This window comes from Schistocerca cancellata, chromosome 11, assembly GCF_023864275.1.
Source record: "Schistocerca cancellata isolate TAMUIC-IGC-003103 chromosome 11, iqSchCanc2.1, whole genome shotgun sequence".
Taxonomy (NCBI): Eukaryota; Metazoa; Arthropoda; class Insecta; order Orthoptera; family Acrididae; genus Schistocerca; species Schistocerca cancellata.
Genome location: NC_064636.1, coordinates 26,442,196 through 26,458,064, shown reverse-complemented (window position 1 = coordinate 26,458,064; position 15,869 = coordinate 26,442,196). Strand labels below are relative to the sequence as shown.

At 46.1% G+C, this 15,869-nt stretch overlaps 1 protein-coding gene across 4 annotated transcripts in view; it reads right to left on the bottom strand.

Annotated features, from left to right (window-relative positions):
* LOC126108960 (neprilysin-2-like) overlaps nucleotides 1-15,869 on the bottom strand; it is a 600,695-nt gene that overhangs the window by 138,840 nt on the left and 445,986 nt on the right. For all 4 annotated transcript variants that reach the window (XM_049914349.1, XM_049914352.1, XM_049914350.1 and 1 more), the window contains one exon: nucleotides 13,780-13,913. In XM_049914349.1, the coding sequence (XP_049770306.1) occupies nucleotides 13,780-13,913 (134 nt within the window). The remainder of the gene's footprint in view (nucleotides 1-13,779; nucleotides 13,914-15,869) is intronic.

Below are 15,869 nucleotides of genomic sequence, written 5' to 3'. Positions count from 1 at the left end.
ACTACCACCTCTGGCCGTAATAACGGCCTCGATACGCCTGGACATTGACTCAAACAGAGCTCGGATGGCGTGTACAGGTACAGCTGCCCATGCACCTTCAACACGATTCCACAGTTGATCAAGACTAGTGACTGGCGTATTGTGACGAGCCAGTTGCTCGGCCACCATTGACCAGACGGTTTCAGTTGGTGAGAGGTCCGGAGAATGTGCTGGCCAGCGCAGCAGTCGAACATTTTCTGTACCCAGAAAGGCCCGTACAGGACATGCAACATGCGGTCGTGCATTATCCTGCTGAAATGTAGGGTTCCGCAGGGATCGAATGAAGAGTAGAGCCACGAGCCGTAACACATCTGAAATGTAACGTCCACTGTTCAAAGTACCGTCAATGCGAACAAGAGGTGACCGAGACCTGTAACCAATGGCACCCCATACCATCACCCTGGGTGATACGCCAGGATGGCGATCACGAATACACGATTCCAACGTGCGTTCACCGCGATGTCGCCCAACACGGATGCGACCATCCTGATGCTGTAAACAGAACCTGGATTCATCCGAAAAAATGACGTTTTGCCATTCGTGCACCCAGGTTCGTCGTCGAGTACACCATCGAAGGCGCTCCTGTCTGTGATGCAGTGTCAAGGGTAACCGCAGCCGTGGTCTCCGAGCTGATAGTCCGTGCTGCTGCAAACGTCGTAGAAACTATTCGTGCAGATGGTTGTTGTCTTGCAAACGTCCACATCTGTAGACTCAGGGATCGAGACGTGCTGCACGATCCGTTACAGCCGTGCGGATAAGATGCCTGTCATCTCGACTGCTAGTGATACGAGGCCGTCGGGATCCAGCACGGCGTTCCGTATTACCCTCCTGAACCCACCGATTCCATATTCTGCTAACAGTCATCGGATCTCGACCAACGCAAGCAGCAATGTCGCGGTACGATAAACCGCAATCGGGATAGGCTACAATCCGTCCTTTATCAAAGTCGGAAATGTGATGGTACCCATTTCTCCTCGTGTAACGAGGCATCACAACAACGTTTCACCAGGCAACGCCGGTCAACTACTGTTTGTGTATGAGAAATCGGTTGGAAACTTTCCTTATGTCAGCACGTTGTAGGTGTCGCCACTGGCGCCAACCTTGTGTGAATGCTCTGAAAAGCTAATCATTTGCATATCACAGCATCTTCTTCCTGTCGGTTAAATTTCGCGTCTGTAGCACGTCAACGTGCCTCAACGATACAGATAGCCGTACCGTAGGTGCAACCACAACGGAGGGGTATCTGTTGAGAGGCCAGACAAACGTGTGGTTCCTGAAGAGGGGCAGCAGCCTTTTAAGTAGTTGCAGGGGCAATAGTATGGATAATTGACTGTTCTGGCCTTGTAACACTAACCAAAACGGCCTTGCTGTGCTGGTACTGCGAACGGTTGAAAGCTAGGGGAAACTACAGCCGTAATTTTTCCCGAGGGCATGCAGCTTTACTGTATGGTTAAATGATGATGGCGTCCTCTTGTGTAAAATATTCCGGAGGTAAAATAGTCCCCCATTCGGATCTCCGGGCGGGGACTACTGAAGAGGACGTCGTTATTAGGAGAAAGAAAACTGGCGTTCTACGGATCGGAGCGTGGAATGTCAGATCCCCTAATCGGGTAGGTAGGTTAGAAAATTTAAAAAGGGAAATGGATAGGTTAAAGTTAGATATAGTGGGAATTAGTGAAGTTCGGTGGCAGGAGGAACAAGACTTTTGGTCAGGCGAATACAGGATTATAAATACAAAATCAAATAAGGGTAATGCAGGAGTAGGTTTAATAATGAATAAAAAAATAGGAATGCGTGTAAGCTACTACAAACAGCATAGTGAACGCATTATTGTGGCCAAGATAGACACGAAGCCCACGCCTACTACAGAAGTACAAGTTTATATGCCAACTAGCTCTGCAGATAACGAAGAAATTGAAGAAATGTATGATGAGATAAAAGAAATTATTCAGGTAGTGAAGGGAGACGAAAATTTAATAGTCAAGGGTGACTGGAATTCGACAGTAGGAAAAGGGAGGAAGCCGACTGGTAGAATTTTGCACTGAGCATAACTTAATCACAGCTAACACTTGGTTCAAGAATCATAAAAGAAGGTTGTATACATGAAAGAATCCTGGAGACACTAAAAGGTATCAGATAGATTATATAATGGTAAGACGGAGATTTAGGAACCAGGTTTTAAATTGTAGGACATTTCCAGGGGCAGATGTGGACTCTGACCACAATTTATTGGTTATGAGCTGAAGATTAAAATTGAAGAAACTGCAAAAAGGTGGGAATTTAAGGAGATGGGACCTGGATAAACTGACTAAACCAGAGGTTGTGCAGAGTTTCAGGGAGAGCATAAGGGAACAATTGACAGGAATGGGGGAAAGAAATACAGTAGAAGAAGAATGGGTAGCTCTGAGAGATGACGTAGTGAAGGTAGCAGAGGATCAAGTAGGTAAAAAGACGAGGGCTAGTAGAAATCCTTGGGTAACAGAAGAAATACTGAATTTAATTGATGAAGGGAGAAAATATAAAAACGCAGTAAATGAAGCAGGCTAAAAGGAATACAAACGTCTCAAAAATGAGATCGACAGGAAGTGCAAAATTGCTAAGCAGGCATGGCTAGAGGACAAATGTAGGGATGTAGAGGCTTATCTCAGTGGGGGTAAGATAGATACAGCGTACAGGAAAATTAAAGAGACCTTTGGAGAAAAGAGAGCTACTTTTATGAATATCAAGAGCTCAGATGGAAATCCAGTTCAAAGCAAAGAGGGGAAAGCAGAAAGGTGGAAGGAGTATATAGAGGTCTATACAAGGGCGATGTACTTGAGGACAACATAATGGAAATGGAAGAGGATGTAGATGAAGATGAAATGGGAGATACGATACTGCGTGAAGAGTTTGACAGAGCACTGAAAGACCTGAGTCGAAACAAGGCCCCGGGAGTAGACAACATTCCATTGGAACTACTGACGGCCCTGGGAGAGCCAGTCCTGACAAAACTCTACTGTCTGGTGAGCAAGATGTATGAGACAGGCGAAATACCCTCAGACTTCAAGAAGAATGTAATAATTCCAATCCCAAAGAAAGCAGGTGTTGACAGATGTGAAAATTACCGAACTATCAGTTTAATAAGTCACAGCTGCAAAATACTAACGCGAATTATTTACAGACGAATGGAAAAACTGGTAGAAGCCGACCTCGGGGAAGATCAGTTCGGATTCCGTAGAAATGTTGGAACACGTGAGGCAATACTGACCTTACGACTTATCTTAGATGAAAGATTAAGGAAATGCAAACCTACGTTTCTAGCATTTGTAGACTTAGAGAAAGCTTTTGACAATGTTGACTGGAATATTCTCTTTCCAATTCTAAAGGTGGCAGAGGTAAAATACAAGGAGCTAAGGGCTATTTACAATTTGTACAGAAACCAGATGGCAGTTATAAGAGTCGAGGGACATGAAAGGGAAGCAGTGGTTGGGAAGGGAGTGAGACAGGGTTGTAGCCTCTCCCCGATGTTATTCAATCTTTATATTGAGCAAGCAGTAAAGGAAACAAAAGAAAAATTCGGTGTAGGTATTAAAATCCATGGAGAAGAAATAAAAACTTTGAGGTTCGCCGATGACATTGTAATTCTGTCATAGACAGCAAAGGACTTGGAAGAGCAGTTGAACGGAATGGATGGTGTCCTGAAGGGAGGATATAAGATGAACATCAACAAAAGCAAAACGAGGATAATGGAATGTAGTCGAATTAAGTCGGGTGATACTGAGGGTATTAGATTAGGAAATGAGACACTTAAAGTAGTAAAGGAGTTTTGCTATTTGGGGAGCAAAATAACTGATGATGGTCGAAGTAGAGAGGATATAAAATGTAGACTGTTAATGGCAAGGAAAGCGTTTCTGAAGAAGAGAAATTTGTTAACATCGAGTATAGATTTAAGTGTCAGGAAGTCGTTTCTGAAAGTATTTGTATGGAGTGTAGCCATGTATGGAAGCGAAACATGGACGGTAACTAGTTTGGACAAGAAGAGAATAGAAGCTTTCGAAATGTGGTGCTACAGAAGAATGCTGAAGATTAGATGGGTAGATCACATAACTAATGAGGAGGTATTGAATAGAATCGGGGAGAAGAGCAGTTTGTGGCACAACTTGACTAGAAGAAGGGACCGGTTGGTAGGACATGTCCTGAGGCATCAAGGGATCACAATTTTAGCATTGGAGGGCAGTGTGGAGGGTAAAAATCATAGAGGGAGACCAAGAGATGAATATACTAAACAGATTCAGAAGGACGTAGGTTGCAGTAGGTACTGGGAGATGAAGGAGCTTCCACAGGATAGATTAGCATTAGCTGCACCAAACCAGTCGCAGGACTGAAGACCACAACAACAACAACAACAGCACGTCATGTTCGTGGTGTAGCAATTTTAATGGCCGGTAGTGTATTTTAAGCGCGCTGTTTGAATTCGTCCGATCCGACTGTGCCCTGCATCTCCCCCACACCCCTCTTTCCTTTTGCAAAATCTATTTTCACTCTTGTAATATTATAACAGCCTAAATTGTTGATCACTAAGGAAATTGTAGCATTATTATGAAATGAAAGATATTTTAACAAAATTTAAGATAGAACTGAGGAATTTGGGATGTTTTGATGTGCTGAAGGACTTCTGACTTGGTTTAATAGATGCCGTAAATTTAAATACAAGATTTGAGCAGGAGAAGATAGTTATTTTCCAAAGATACTTGACCCACTTAACTTTATAAATAATTCAGTGCAGCGTTATGCTTTTTCTGCTCTATGATAGTGAACCGTATCTTAGAAGACTTAACTGTGTTTTGTCAGCAAAGAGGCAATGCATTACAATAAAATTTCAATTCATTTTGGTGTAGAGTAAAGTTATCATATTGCTAAAAAGCGAAATATTTGATTTGCACTTGGATATGAATTTCGCACAATATACGATACACTCCTTAAGAAAAGCTTTTCTTGCGTAATACAGAGGTACAAAAAATGTATCCACTGTTTAAAAGTCCATAACTGGCAAACTAATTGACGGAGTTGTCTCATCTTTGGTAGTGTAACAGTTTGGAGTTCTGGCAATCGCCACACAAACGTTGTATTGCGTTGTTTTGTTTTGTCAGATAACAATCGCCACACAGTCAGAGTTTTGTTCTTAGTTGCACCTACTTACTCGAGTAAACATGGCTAGCGCAAGGCTTACATTCGATGAAAGGAAATCAGTTTTGAAGTGATATTTTAAGTACGAAAACACTAATGAGGTTCAACGGCAATAGTGAAATGAGTATCAAACAGAGCCACCGACACGTTGAACGATTCATCGCATTTGAGACATATTTGAAGCCGAAGACTGCGTTAAAGATGTACACAAACAACGATCTGGATGACGTGGAACAGTAACAAGTCCAGCTAACTCCAGTCGAGTGTTGCAACAATTCACTCGCTCACCACAGAAGTCTGTGAGGCAGTGCGCCCGTGAAACTGGAGTGAGTCGCTCAAGTGTTCGGCGAATTTTGAAGACAGCAAAGTGGAAGTGCCACATCCCACGGTTGCTACACGCAATGAACGAGGACGACCCAGGTCGTAGAATGGAGTACTGCGATTGGTTTGCTAACATGGTGCGCAACGATGAAGAGTTTGCAGAGATGATTGTGTGGTCTGATGAGGCACAGTTCAAACTCAGTGGTGCAGTAAATCGCCACAATTGCATTTACTGGGCCGCCGAAAATCGAACGTCCATGTAGACAAAGCCGTGAATTTGCCAGCAGTAAATGTGTGGTGTGGGTTGTCTTACCGGGGCTCGACTGGGCCATTCTTGTTTGACGGCACAGTTACCGGTGAGGTGTACCTTCGGAAGCTTCTGACATCCATTTTACCTGCCACCCGAGACTTGTATGGAGACGGAAGAGTTTACTTTCAGTAAGATGGTGCCCCAGCCCACTACCAAAATCGTGTTAGGGCGTGTCTCGACGAAAATCTACCAGGAAGATGGATAGGCCGTAGAGGTGCTGTGGAGTATCCACCACGTTCTCCAGACCTAACTCCTCTGGACTTTTACCTGTGGGGAACACTAAAGGACGTCGTTTATCGACGAAAGCCACACACATTGAACTTCTAGAATCCATCATACACGCATCTGCAAATATCCAATTGAACACGTTGCAGTCAGTGGTTCGTGCTGCAGTTCGGCGGCATCGTTTGTGGGTGGATGTTAATGGTAACGATTTCTAACACCTACAGTGATATCTTTAAGTTGGACTTTAAGCTACACTTTCAGCAAAAATGAGACAACTTCGTCAATTAGTATGCAAGTTATGGACTTTTAAACAGTGGATACATTTTTTTAGACCGCTCTGTATTTATAGACCATATACTATTTGTATGAGGGCCTCTTGAAAGCAAATTATGAACATAAAATTTGAAAAAATAAATAAGGTGTTTTCAGAATAAACGAAAAACATGAGCTTCCTTAAGTCATCTCTAACAACTGGTACACCCTGTCCTTTCGACTAAAATCTCGCTTCATTCTTGAATCAACACACAGTGAAAGTCAAGCGATCAACTGAAATGTATTCCAAAACGCCGAAATTCGGACATACTGCTGTCCACACGCCATAGCGCCAGGACGACACACATGGAATTACAGCATATCACGAAATAGTAAGTAGGAACAAGTACTTATTTAACCTTACGAAACTTGCGCTCCTAAACGTTGTATCTTGTTCAACAAGAGAATAGCAAAGCACTCTAATACGAGGTCTGATCAAAAAATTCCGGAACTTGGCCCACAAATTTTTTCTACGCTCACCTTTTACTTATTGTGCATGATCTTCGAAATACTCTCCTCCACAATTGATACACCGCTTCCAACGCCGTTTCCACTTACGGAAGCAGTGTCGGTGGCCTTTCGCTGGATCGCGGCAAGCGCCGTCAGCGATTTTGTGTCATCTCGTCTATCGTTGCAAATCTTCGCCCTTTCAGAGGAGTCTTCCACTTTGGAAATGAAAAAAAGAGTCCGCAGCGTCCAGGTCTGGAGAGTACAGACGATGAGGCAGCACGGTGATTTCGTTTTTTTGTGCAACAGTACGCACCAACAGGGATGAATGTGCGGGTGCGTTACCGTGATGAGAGAGCCACGAATTGCCTCGCCGCATTTCAGGCCATTTCCTTCTTTCATTTTCTGACAGGCGTCGCAAAACGCCCCGATAGTACCATCGATTAACAGTTTGTTCCTGTGGCACGAATTCATGGCGAACTAATCCTTCAAAGTCAAAGAAAACTATCAGATTGGCTTTGACATCTGGCCTGACCTGACGAGCTTTCTTTGGTCTCGGAGAACCGTTCCCGACCCATTGTGAAGGCTGAACCTCTGTCCCAACATCATAACCGTAGACCCACGTCTCATGGCCAACTATGGTCCTCTTAACGAACATCTCGTTCTCCTTTGCGCGACCCAAAAGCTCTCCACAGATAGCGAGGCGAAGGTTCAAATGGTTCTGAGCACTATGGAACTTAACATCTGTGGTCATCAGTCCACTAGAACTTAGAACTACCTAAACCTAACTAACCTAAGGACATCACACACATCCATGCCCGAGGCAGGATTCGAACCTGCGACCGTAGCAGTCGCGCGGTTCCAGACTGTAGCGCCTAGAACCGCGAGACCACCGCGGCCGACCGAGGCGAAGGTTTTTCTTGTCTTGACTCCTGAGCCGTGAGACGAACTTGGCGGCAAAACGATGCAGTCCAAGATGCTATGTCACGATTTCATGACACGATCCAACTGAAACGTTACATTCTTCTGCAATCTCTCGGACAGCCAGTCTTCGATTGGCACGCACAACTGCGTTCACATTCCTGACACGAGCGTCGTAGGGAAACGTCGAAGGGCGTCCCGAACGAGGCTCATCTTTAACTTCCGTCCGGTCATTTTTAAACCGTGCGAACCGTTCGTAACACCGAGTACGGCTTAAGCACTCGTCACCGTGGGCTTCCTGCATCATTTCGCGGGACTCTGTAAAGGTTTTACTGAATACCACGCAAAATTTAATGGAGACGCGTTGGTCCTCTAACTGTGCCGTCTCGAAGTTCACAAACTATGCGACACAACGTTCTACTCGTCAATAATAACCAACAGACATACAACGATGAAATTTCCGGCAGTTAAACGTAAAACGCGGACGTGTGCAGGCATGGCAACCATATTTCGTTCCAACACACCATTAGCGAGAAATTACTAATCTTCACCACTTTTTCCAACAGACCACGAACAGTAACATATCTGGAATCATTGAATAATGCAATAACGTATGTCATAAAACAAACATTAATTACACAGCAATTAAGATGCTGAATAAAAAGAATCCGAACACGTATGGCGTAAAACTAAAAACCTTTCACTCAGTTGCACAGACGTATCACATCTCCAGTTGTGTGGCTGGATTGAAGAGTTCTTAGCAAACACAACACAGCATGTTGTTATCAATGGAGAGACGTCTACAGACGTTAAAGTAACCTCTGGCGTGCCACAGGAGAGTGTTATGGGACCACTGCTTTTCACAGTATATATAAATGACCTAGTAGATAGCGTCGGAAGTTCCATGCGGATTTTCGCGGATGATGCTGTAGTATACCGAGAAGCTGCAGCATTAGAAAATTGCAGCGAAATGCAGGAAGATCTGCAGCGGATAGGCACTCGGTGCAGGGAGTGGCAATAGACCCTTAACATAGACAAATGTAATGTATTGCGAATACATAGAAAGAAGGATCCTTTATTGTATGATTATATGATAGCGGAACAAACACTGGTAGCAGTTACTTCTCTAAAATATCCAGGAGTATGCGTGCGGAACGACTTGAAGTGGAATGATCATATAAAATTAATTGTTGGTAAGGCGGGTGCCAGGTTGGGATTCATTTGGAGACTCCTTAGAAAATGTAGTCCATCAACAAAGGAGGTGGCTTAAAAAACACTCGTTCGACCTATACTCGAGTATTGCTCATCAGTGTGGGATCCGTACCAGGTTGGGTTGACAGAGGAGATAAAGAAGATCCAAAGAAGAGCGGCGCGTTTCGTTACAGGGTTATTTGGTAACCGTGATAGCGTTACGGAGATGTTTAACAGACTCAAGTGGCAGACTCTGCAAGAGAGGCGCTCTGCATCGCGGTGTAGCTTGCTCGCCAGGTTTCGAGAGGGTGCGTTTCTGGATGAGGTATCGAATATATTGCTTCCCCCTACTTATACCTCCCGAGGAGATCACGAATGAAAAATTAGAGAGATTCGAGCCCGCACGGAGGCTTTCCGGCAGTCGTTCTTCCCGCGAACCATTTACGCGACTGGAACAGGAAAGGGAGAGAATGACAGTGGCACGAAAAGTGCCCTCCGCCACACACCGTTGGGTGGCTTGCGGAGTATAAATGTAGATGTAGATATAGAAAAAAGAAACTCTTGCAGTGGTTCCAAAGTTCCAACGAAAATATTTGCCCTTAAGACGCCTCATGACGTGTGACATGTCAACTTATTACAGGTACATGCCATGTATAAGCACGTTCGTATTAGCGTTTTCCCTTTGATGTGTTCCACGTGTTAAGTTATATGGCAAGCAAAACATGCGTCACTGGTGTTCGTTAAGTCGAAACAACAGCACTTTGCGCCTGCGCAAAATGACGACCTGGCACTCGGAGACTTTTGTTAGCGAAGTTCAAAAATGGTTCAAATGGCTCTGAGCACTATGGGACTTAACATCTTAGGTCATGAGTCCCCTAGAACTTACAGCTACTTAAACCTAACTAACCTAAGGACATCACACACATCCATACCCGAGGCAGGATTCGAACCTGCGACTGTAGCGGCCGCGCGGTTCCAGACTGTAGCGCCTTTAACCGCTTGGCCACCACGGCCGGCTGTTAGCGAAGTGACAAAGGAACATAAAACTATGAGTCAGTCAGTCAAGGTAAAGACGAGAAAGTGTTACGGCTAGGAACGGAGGTGCAGGTCTTGTAACACATCATGTGTTCAGCCATTAAGAATTATCACGAGGAAAACGTCATACTGAGACACTGTGAGTATGAATCCAGAAACCAACGATCTTTTGAAACGTAACTACACTGAAGAGCCAAGAAACTGGTGCACCTGCCTAATATCTCTCAGGGCCGCCGCGAGCACGCAGAAGCGCCGCAACAGAACGTGGCATGGACCCGACTAATGTCTGAAGTAGTGCTGGAGGGAACTGACACCATGAATCCTGCAGGGCTGACCATAAATCCGTAAGAGTACGAGGGGTGGAGATCTCTTCTGAACAGCACATTGCAAGGCATTTCAGATATGCTCAATAATGTTCACGTCTAGGGAGTTTGGTGGCCAGCGGAAGTGTTTAAACTCAGAAGAGTGTTGCTGGAGCCACTCAAAGCAATTCTGTACGTGTGGAGTGTCGCATTGTCCTAGTGGAATTGCCCAAGTCTGTCGGAATGCACAATGGACACCAATGGCTGCAGGTGATCAGACAGGATGCTTACGTACGTGTCACCTGTCAGAGTCGTAGCTAGACGTATCAGGGGTCCCACATCACTCCAACTGCACACGCCCCACACTATTACAGAGCCTCCACCAGATTGAACAGTCCCCTGCTGACATGCAGGGTTAATGGATTCGTGAGGTTATCTCCATACCCGTACACGTCCATCCACTCGATACAGTCTGAAATGAGACATGTCCGACCAGGCAACATGTTTCCAGTCATCAACAGTCCAATGTCGGTGTTTACAGACCCAGGACAGGGGTAGAGCTCCGTGTTGTGCAGTCATCAAAGGTACACGAGTGGGACTTCGGCTCCGAAAGCCCATATCCATGATGCTGATGAGGCATCCGAACATCGTTCAAAAACTGAAAGCGCGGAGAATAAGTTTGGCAGGCAACATTGCTAGACCAGACACCTGTCGGGCAAAAGCCGTGCTTATGGAGAGACCTGATGGAACCCGCCAAGTCGAAAGACCCAGGAAGCGATGGATCAGCTACAGAAAGACGTCTGGCAACTAGGAGTCCGTGACAACTGGATACAAAGTGCACAAGATCGCTATACATGGAGGAGCATTGTGAGGTCGGCGCATGATCTAGAGAGTCTTCGATCGCCAATTTGATGATGATGACGATGATGATAAGACCTCGACATGAGTGCTAAAGAAATTCCGGTAACACGATAAATTATACAAATCTAAAGTCTCTCAATTCAATTACGATACATAGGGTTTACAATTGCGAACAACTTAAACTGGAAAGATCACACAGAAAATGTCTGGACGGCGAAACGAAGACCGCGTTTTGTAGGTAGAACACTTAGAAGATGGAACAAATACTCTACAGACACTCACTACCCCACGTATGTCTGTACTCTGCTGGAGTACAGCAGATACTTACCAGGTACGACTGACGGAGTACATCGGAAAAGTATAAAGAAGGCAGGTCGTTTTACGTTTTGGCGAAATGGCAGAAAGTTTTCCGAGTTAATATGCGAATTGTGGCGGCACTTACTGAAAGCCTTTCTCCTTGCCGATAGATGTTTCTAGAAAATTCAAATCAATAGCTTTCTCCTTCGAAGGGCGAAATATTTTATTGACACACACCTACACTTTATCATATAAAATAGGCGAGAGGGGAACTCGCGCAGAGATATTGAAGTGTTCGTTTTACCTCCGAGGTGTTCGAGAGTGGAACGGTCGATTAATAGCATGAAAGTAGTTCCATGTACCCTCTACCAACCACTTAAATGTGAATTACTGACTAATCACGTAGATTAGATGCCGAGATGGAGGTTTTGCGGGCTCTGTTTGAAAGGCGGCTGCCCGGCTGCTAGAGAACTTACCGCAGCAGCAGCAGCCCCTGTGAGAGGGGTACTCCTGGGGACGTGGAATGAGGTACAAAACACTGCCCACTGTTAGAATACCTGCAATGTAACGGAAGCGTGCCTCATCATCGTCATCATCATCAGGAGCAACTGACTGTTTTCATTGCTGCTATGGTGGCCTGATATAGCCTGTGGACGGCTTCTGACTGGTCGGCTTGTGATTTGTCGGCTGTCGCAGACGGTGTCAATGTCTGCGCCGGTGGCGCCACCGCTTCTGTAGGAATGTACACCCTGCAAGGAATGTCTCTGCTGCTTCTCTGCATCGACCGTTCGTTTGCAAACACCGCTCAGATAGTGTCCGTCATCGTGGTTAATGTTCTTCTCGCCCATTTCTATTTCAACAGCGGCCTTTATAATGAAATCCCAGTATTTGGAGGCACGGGACAAAATTTACATTGCCACGGAAGCGGCGGCGCCACTGGCGCAGACATTGACACCGTCTGCGACAGCCGACGAATCACAAGCCGAACAATCAGAAGCCGTCCACAGGATATATAAGGTCACCACAGCAGCAGTGAAAACAGTTGCTCCAGACGATGACGAAGGAGGCTAACGTCGAAAGCTTGACATTTTATACCGAATTGACGTGGCAAGAAAACCGAGAATGTTTTACGTGTTCATGACTGGTTTGAAGAACATTCAGGAGAATTGAGTGAATGATTTGGCCACCCACATAGCCCAACATGAATTGCATTCCAGAATCAGATTTTCACTCTATAGCGGAGTGTGCACTGTTGTGAAACTTTCCTGGCAGATTTAACTGTGTGCCGGACCGAGACTGGAACTCGGGACCTTTGCCTTTCGCGGGCAAGTGCTCTACCAACTGAACTACGCGAGCACGACTCACGCCCTGTCCTCACAGTTTTAATTCCGCCTGTACCTCGTCTCCAATTTCTAAACTTCGCAGAAGCTCTCCTGCGAACCTTGCAGAACTAGCACCCCTGAAAGAAAGGATATTGCGGAGACATGACTTAGCCACACCCTGATAGCATGTTTCCAGAATGAGATTTTCACTCTGCAGCGGAGTGTGCGCTGATATGAAACTTCCTGGCGGATTGAAACTGTGTGCAGACCGAGACTCGAACTCCAGACTAGTTTTAATCTGCCAGGAAGTTTCATATCAGCGCACACTCCGCAGAGTGAAAATCTCATTCTGAAAACATCCCCCAGGCTGTGGCTAAGCCATGTCTTCGCAATATCCTTTCTTTCAGGAGTGCTAGTTCTGGAAGGTTCGCAGGAGAGCTTCTGTAAAGTTTGGAAGGTAGGAGACGAGATACTGGTAGAAGTAAAGCTGTGAGGATGGGTCGTGAGTCGTGCTCGGGTAGTTCAGATGGTAGAGCACTTGCCTGCGAAAGGCAAAGTTCCCGAGTTCGAGTCTCGGTCTGGCACACAGTTTCAATCTGCCAGGAAGTTGCATGAATTGCACTGACGTTTATGGGGCATAATCTAGTGGACAAAAACCTGCACCGCCAACATATTGTCAATTATGGACGGCTATAGGGCCAGCGTGGCTCCATATTTCTGCAGGGGAATTCCATCAACTTGTTGCTGCACTATGCTGGAGAAAATGAGGTGCGATACAATATTGGGGGTATCCTATGGCATTTGTTACTGCAGTGTATTTTGCCCGTCATGTAGATTGTGTAAAGGCCCAATCCATACAGCGGAATACAGGAGTAGGCAATCAGTGCATAAAACATAGAGCTGTAAGCGGAGGCTGTCTAGGACAGAGCGTCCACTGTCAGACTCCAGAGCTACGTGCGGCAGCAGTGGCGGCTGAAGCGCAGCGAGAGCTTTGTTTTTGTTTGTAGTGTTTTTGTTTTGGCGGCCATACCGGACTGCTGCTGCCGCCTGGCGACGAGGACTCCCAGTGAGATGGCGAGTGCGACGGCCGCCAGGAGCGCCACCGTCGCCACCAGCGTCAGCCCGCGCTCCATGGCGGTGCGGCGGCGCCACCACGTGGGGTTCCTGCAACACGGCAGAGGAGAGGGATCCGGTCAGCACCCCGCGACACCACACGGCCGCTTATCTTGTGGCGGGTTTATGCTGCTGCCACCTGGCTGCTCGTTGCTAGCGTATTACACTGAGGCGCCAAAGAAACTGGTACAGGCATGCGTATTCAGATACAGAGATATGTAAATAGGCAGAATACGGTGCTGCAATTGGCAACGCCTATGTAAGACAACAAGTGTCTGGCACATTTGTTAGATCAGTTATTGCTGTTACAATGGCAGGTTATCTAGGTTTTAATGAATTTGAAGATGACGTTATAGTTGGCACACGAGCAATGGCACGCAGCATCACCGACATAGCGACGAAGTGGGGATTTTCCCCTATGACCATTTCAGGAGTGTACAGTGAATACCAGGAATCCAGTAAAACATCAGATCTCCGACATCGCTGCGGCCGGAAAAAGATCCTGCAAGAACGGGATCAACAATGACATAAGAGAATCGTCCAATTTGACAGGAGTGCAACCCTTTCACAAACTGCTATAGACTTCAATGCTGAGCGACCGACAAGACTCAGAGTGCAAACCATTCGACGAAACATCATCGATATGGCTTTCAGAACCGAAGCCCCATTCGTGTACCCTCAATAGTATACCCTTGATGATTCCATCGCACAAAGCTTCATGCCTCACCTGGGTCCGCCAACACCGACACTGGAAACAAGTTGCCTGGCCAGACGTGTCTCGATTCAAATTGTATCGAGCAGATGGACGTCTACCGGAATGGAGACAACCTCATGTCACCAGGGGAATGTTCAAGCTGGTCGAGGTTCTGTAATGGTGTGGGGGGTGTGCAGTTGAAGTTATATGGGACCCCTGATATGTCTAGGTACGACTGTGACAGATGACACGCACGTGAGCATCCAATCTGATCAGCTACATCCATTCGTGTCCACTGTGCATTTCGACAGACTTGAGCAATTCCAGCACGACAACGCGACATCCCACAGGTCCAGAATTGCTACAGACTGACTCCAGGAACACTTTTCTGAGTTTGAACATTTCCGCTGGCCATCAACTCCCCAGACATGAACATTATTGAGCATATCTGGGATGCCTTGCAATGTGCTGTTCGGAAGAGATTTAAACCCGCTCGTAGCTTATGGATTTATGGACAGCCCCTGCAGAATCGTGGTGTCAATCTCCTCCGGCACTACTTCAGACATTCGTCAAGTCTAAGCCACGTAGTGTTGTGGCACTGGCCGTGGCCGAGCGGTTCTAGGCCCTTCAGTCCGGAACCGCGCTGCTGCTCGGCTCCATTGTTACTTGAAAGTTGTAAACACGTTTCGATAGTTACTAACTAAACCATTTGTGGGAAAAAGTGCCGGCCGGGGTGGCCGAGCGGTTCTAGGAGCTACAGTCTGGAACCGCGAGACCGCTACGGTCGCAGGTTCGAATCCTGCCTTTGGCATGGATGTGTGTGATGTACTTTGGTTAGTTAGGTTTAAGTAGTTCTAAGTTCTAGGGGACTGATGACCTCAGGTGTTGAGTTCCATAGTGCTCAGAGCCATTTGAACCATTTGTTGTGGCACTTCTGCATGCTTGTGGGGGTCCTACAGGATATTACACAGGAGTACCAGTTTCTTTGGCTCTTCAGTGTATTGCAACCCGTTCCTCACGAATGTGGGCTTTCACTGAAAGTTGACGCTAAATGACCAGTTGGGACACTGACGCGACTTTGGCTAGATAGTTCTCATATAGACCTCGAGACTCTACTGTCAGTTCTGTTTCATGTGATGTGGCGTTTGACATCGTCAATCGAGTTATAAATACATAAAAATGAATCTCACTCTGTTATGTTCGTGACACGGTATTATTTAATGATCACCAGTCGATACCTCTTGATGCACTTCTCTTTCTGTAAACCTTCCTGGATATCTGGGCTCATCAGTCAGCCTGTTTTAAAAGTTGAG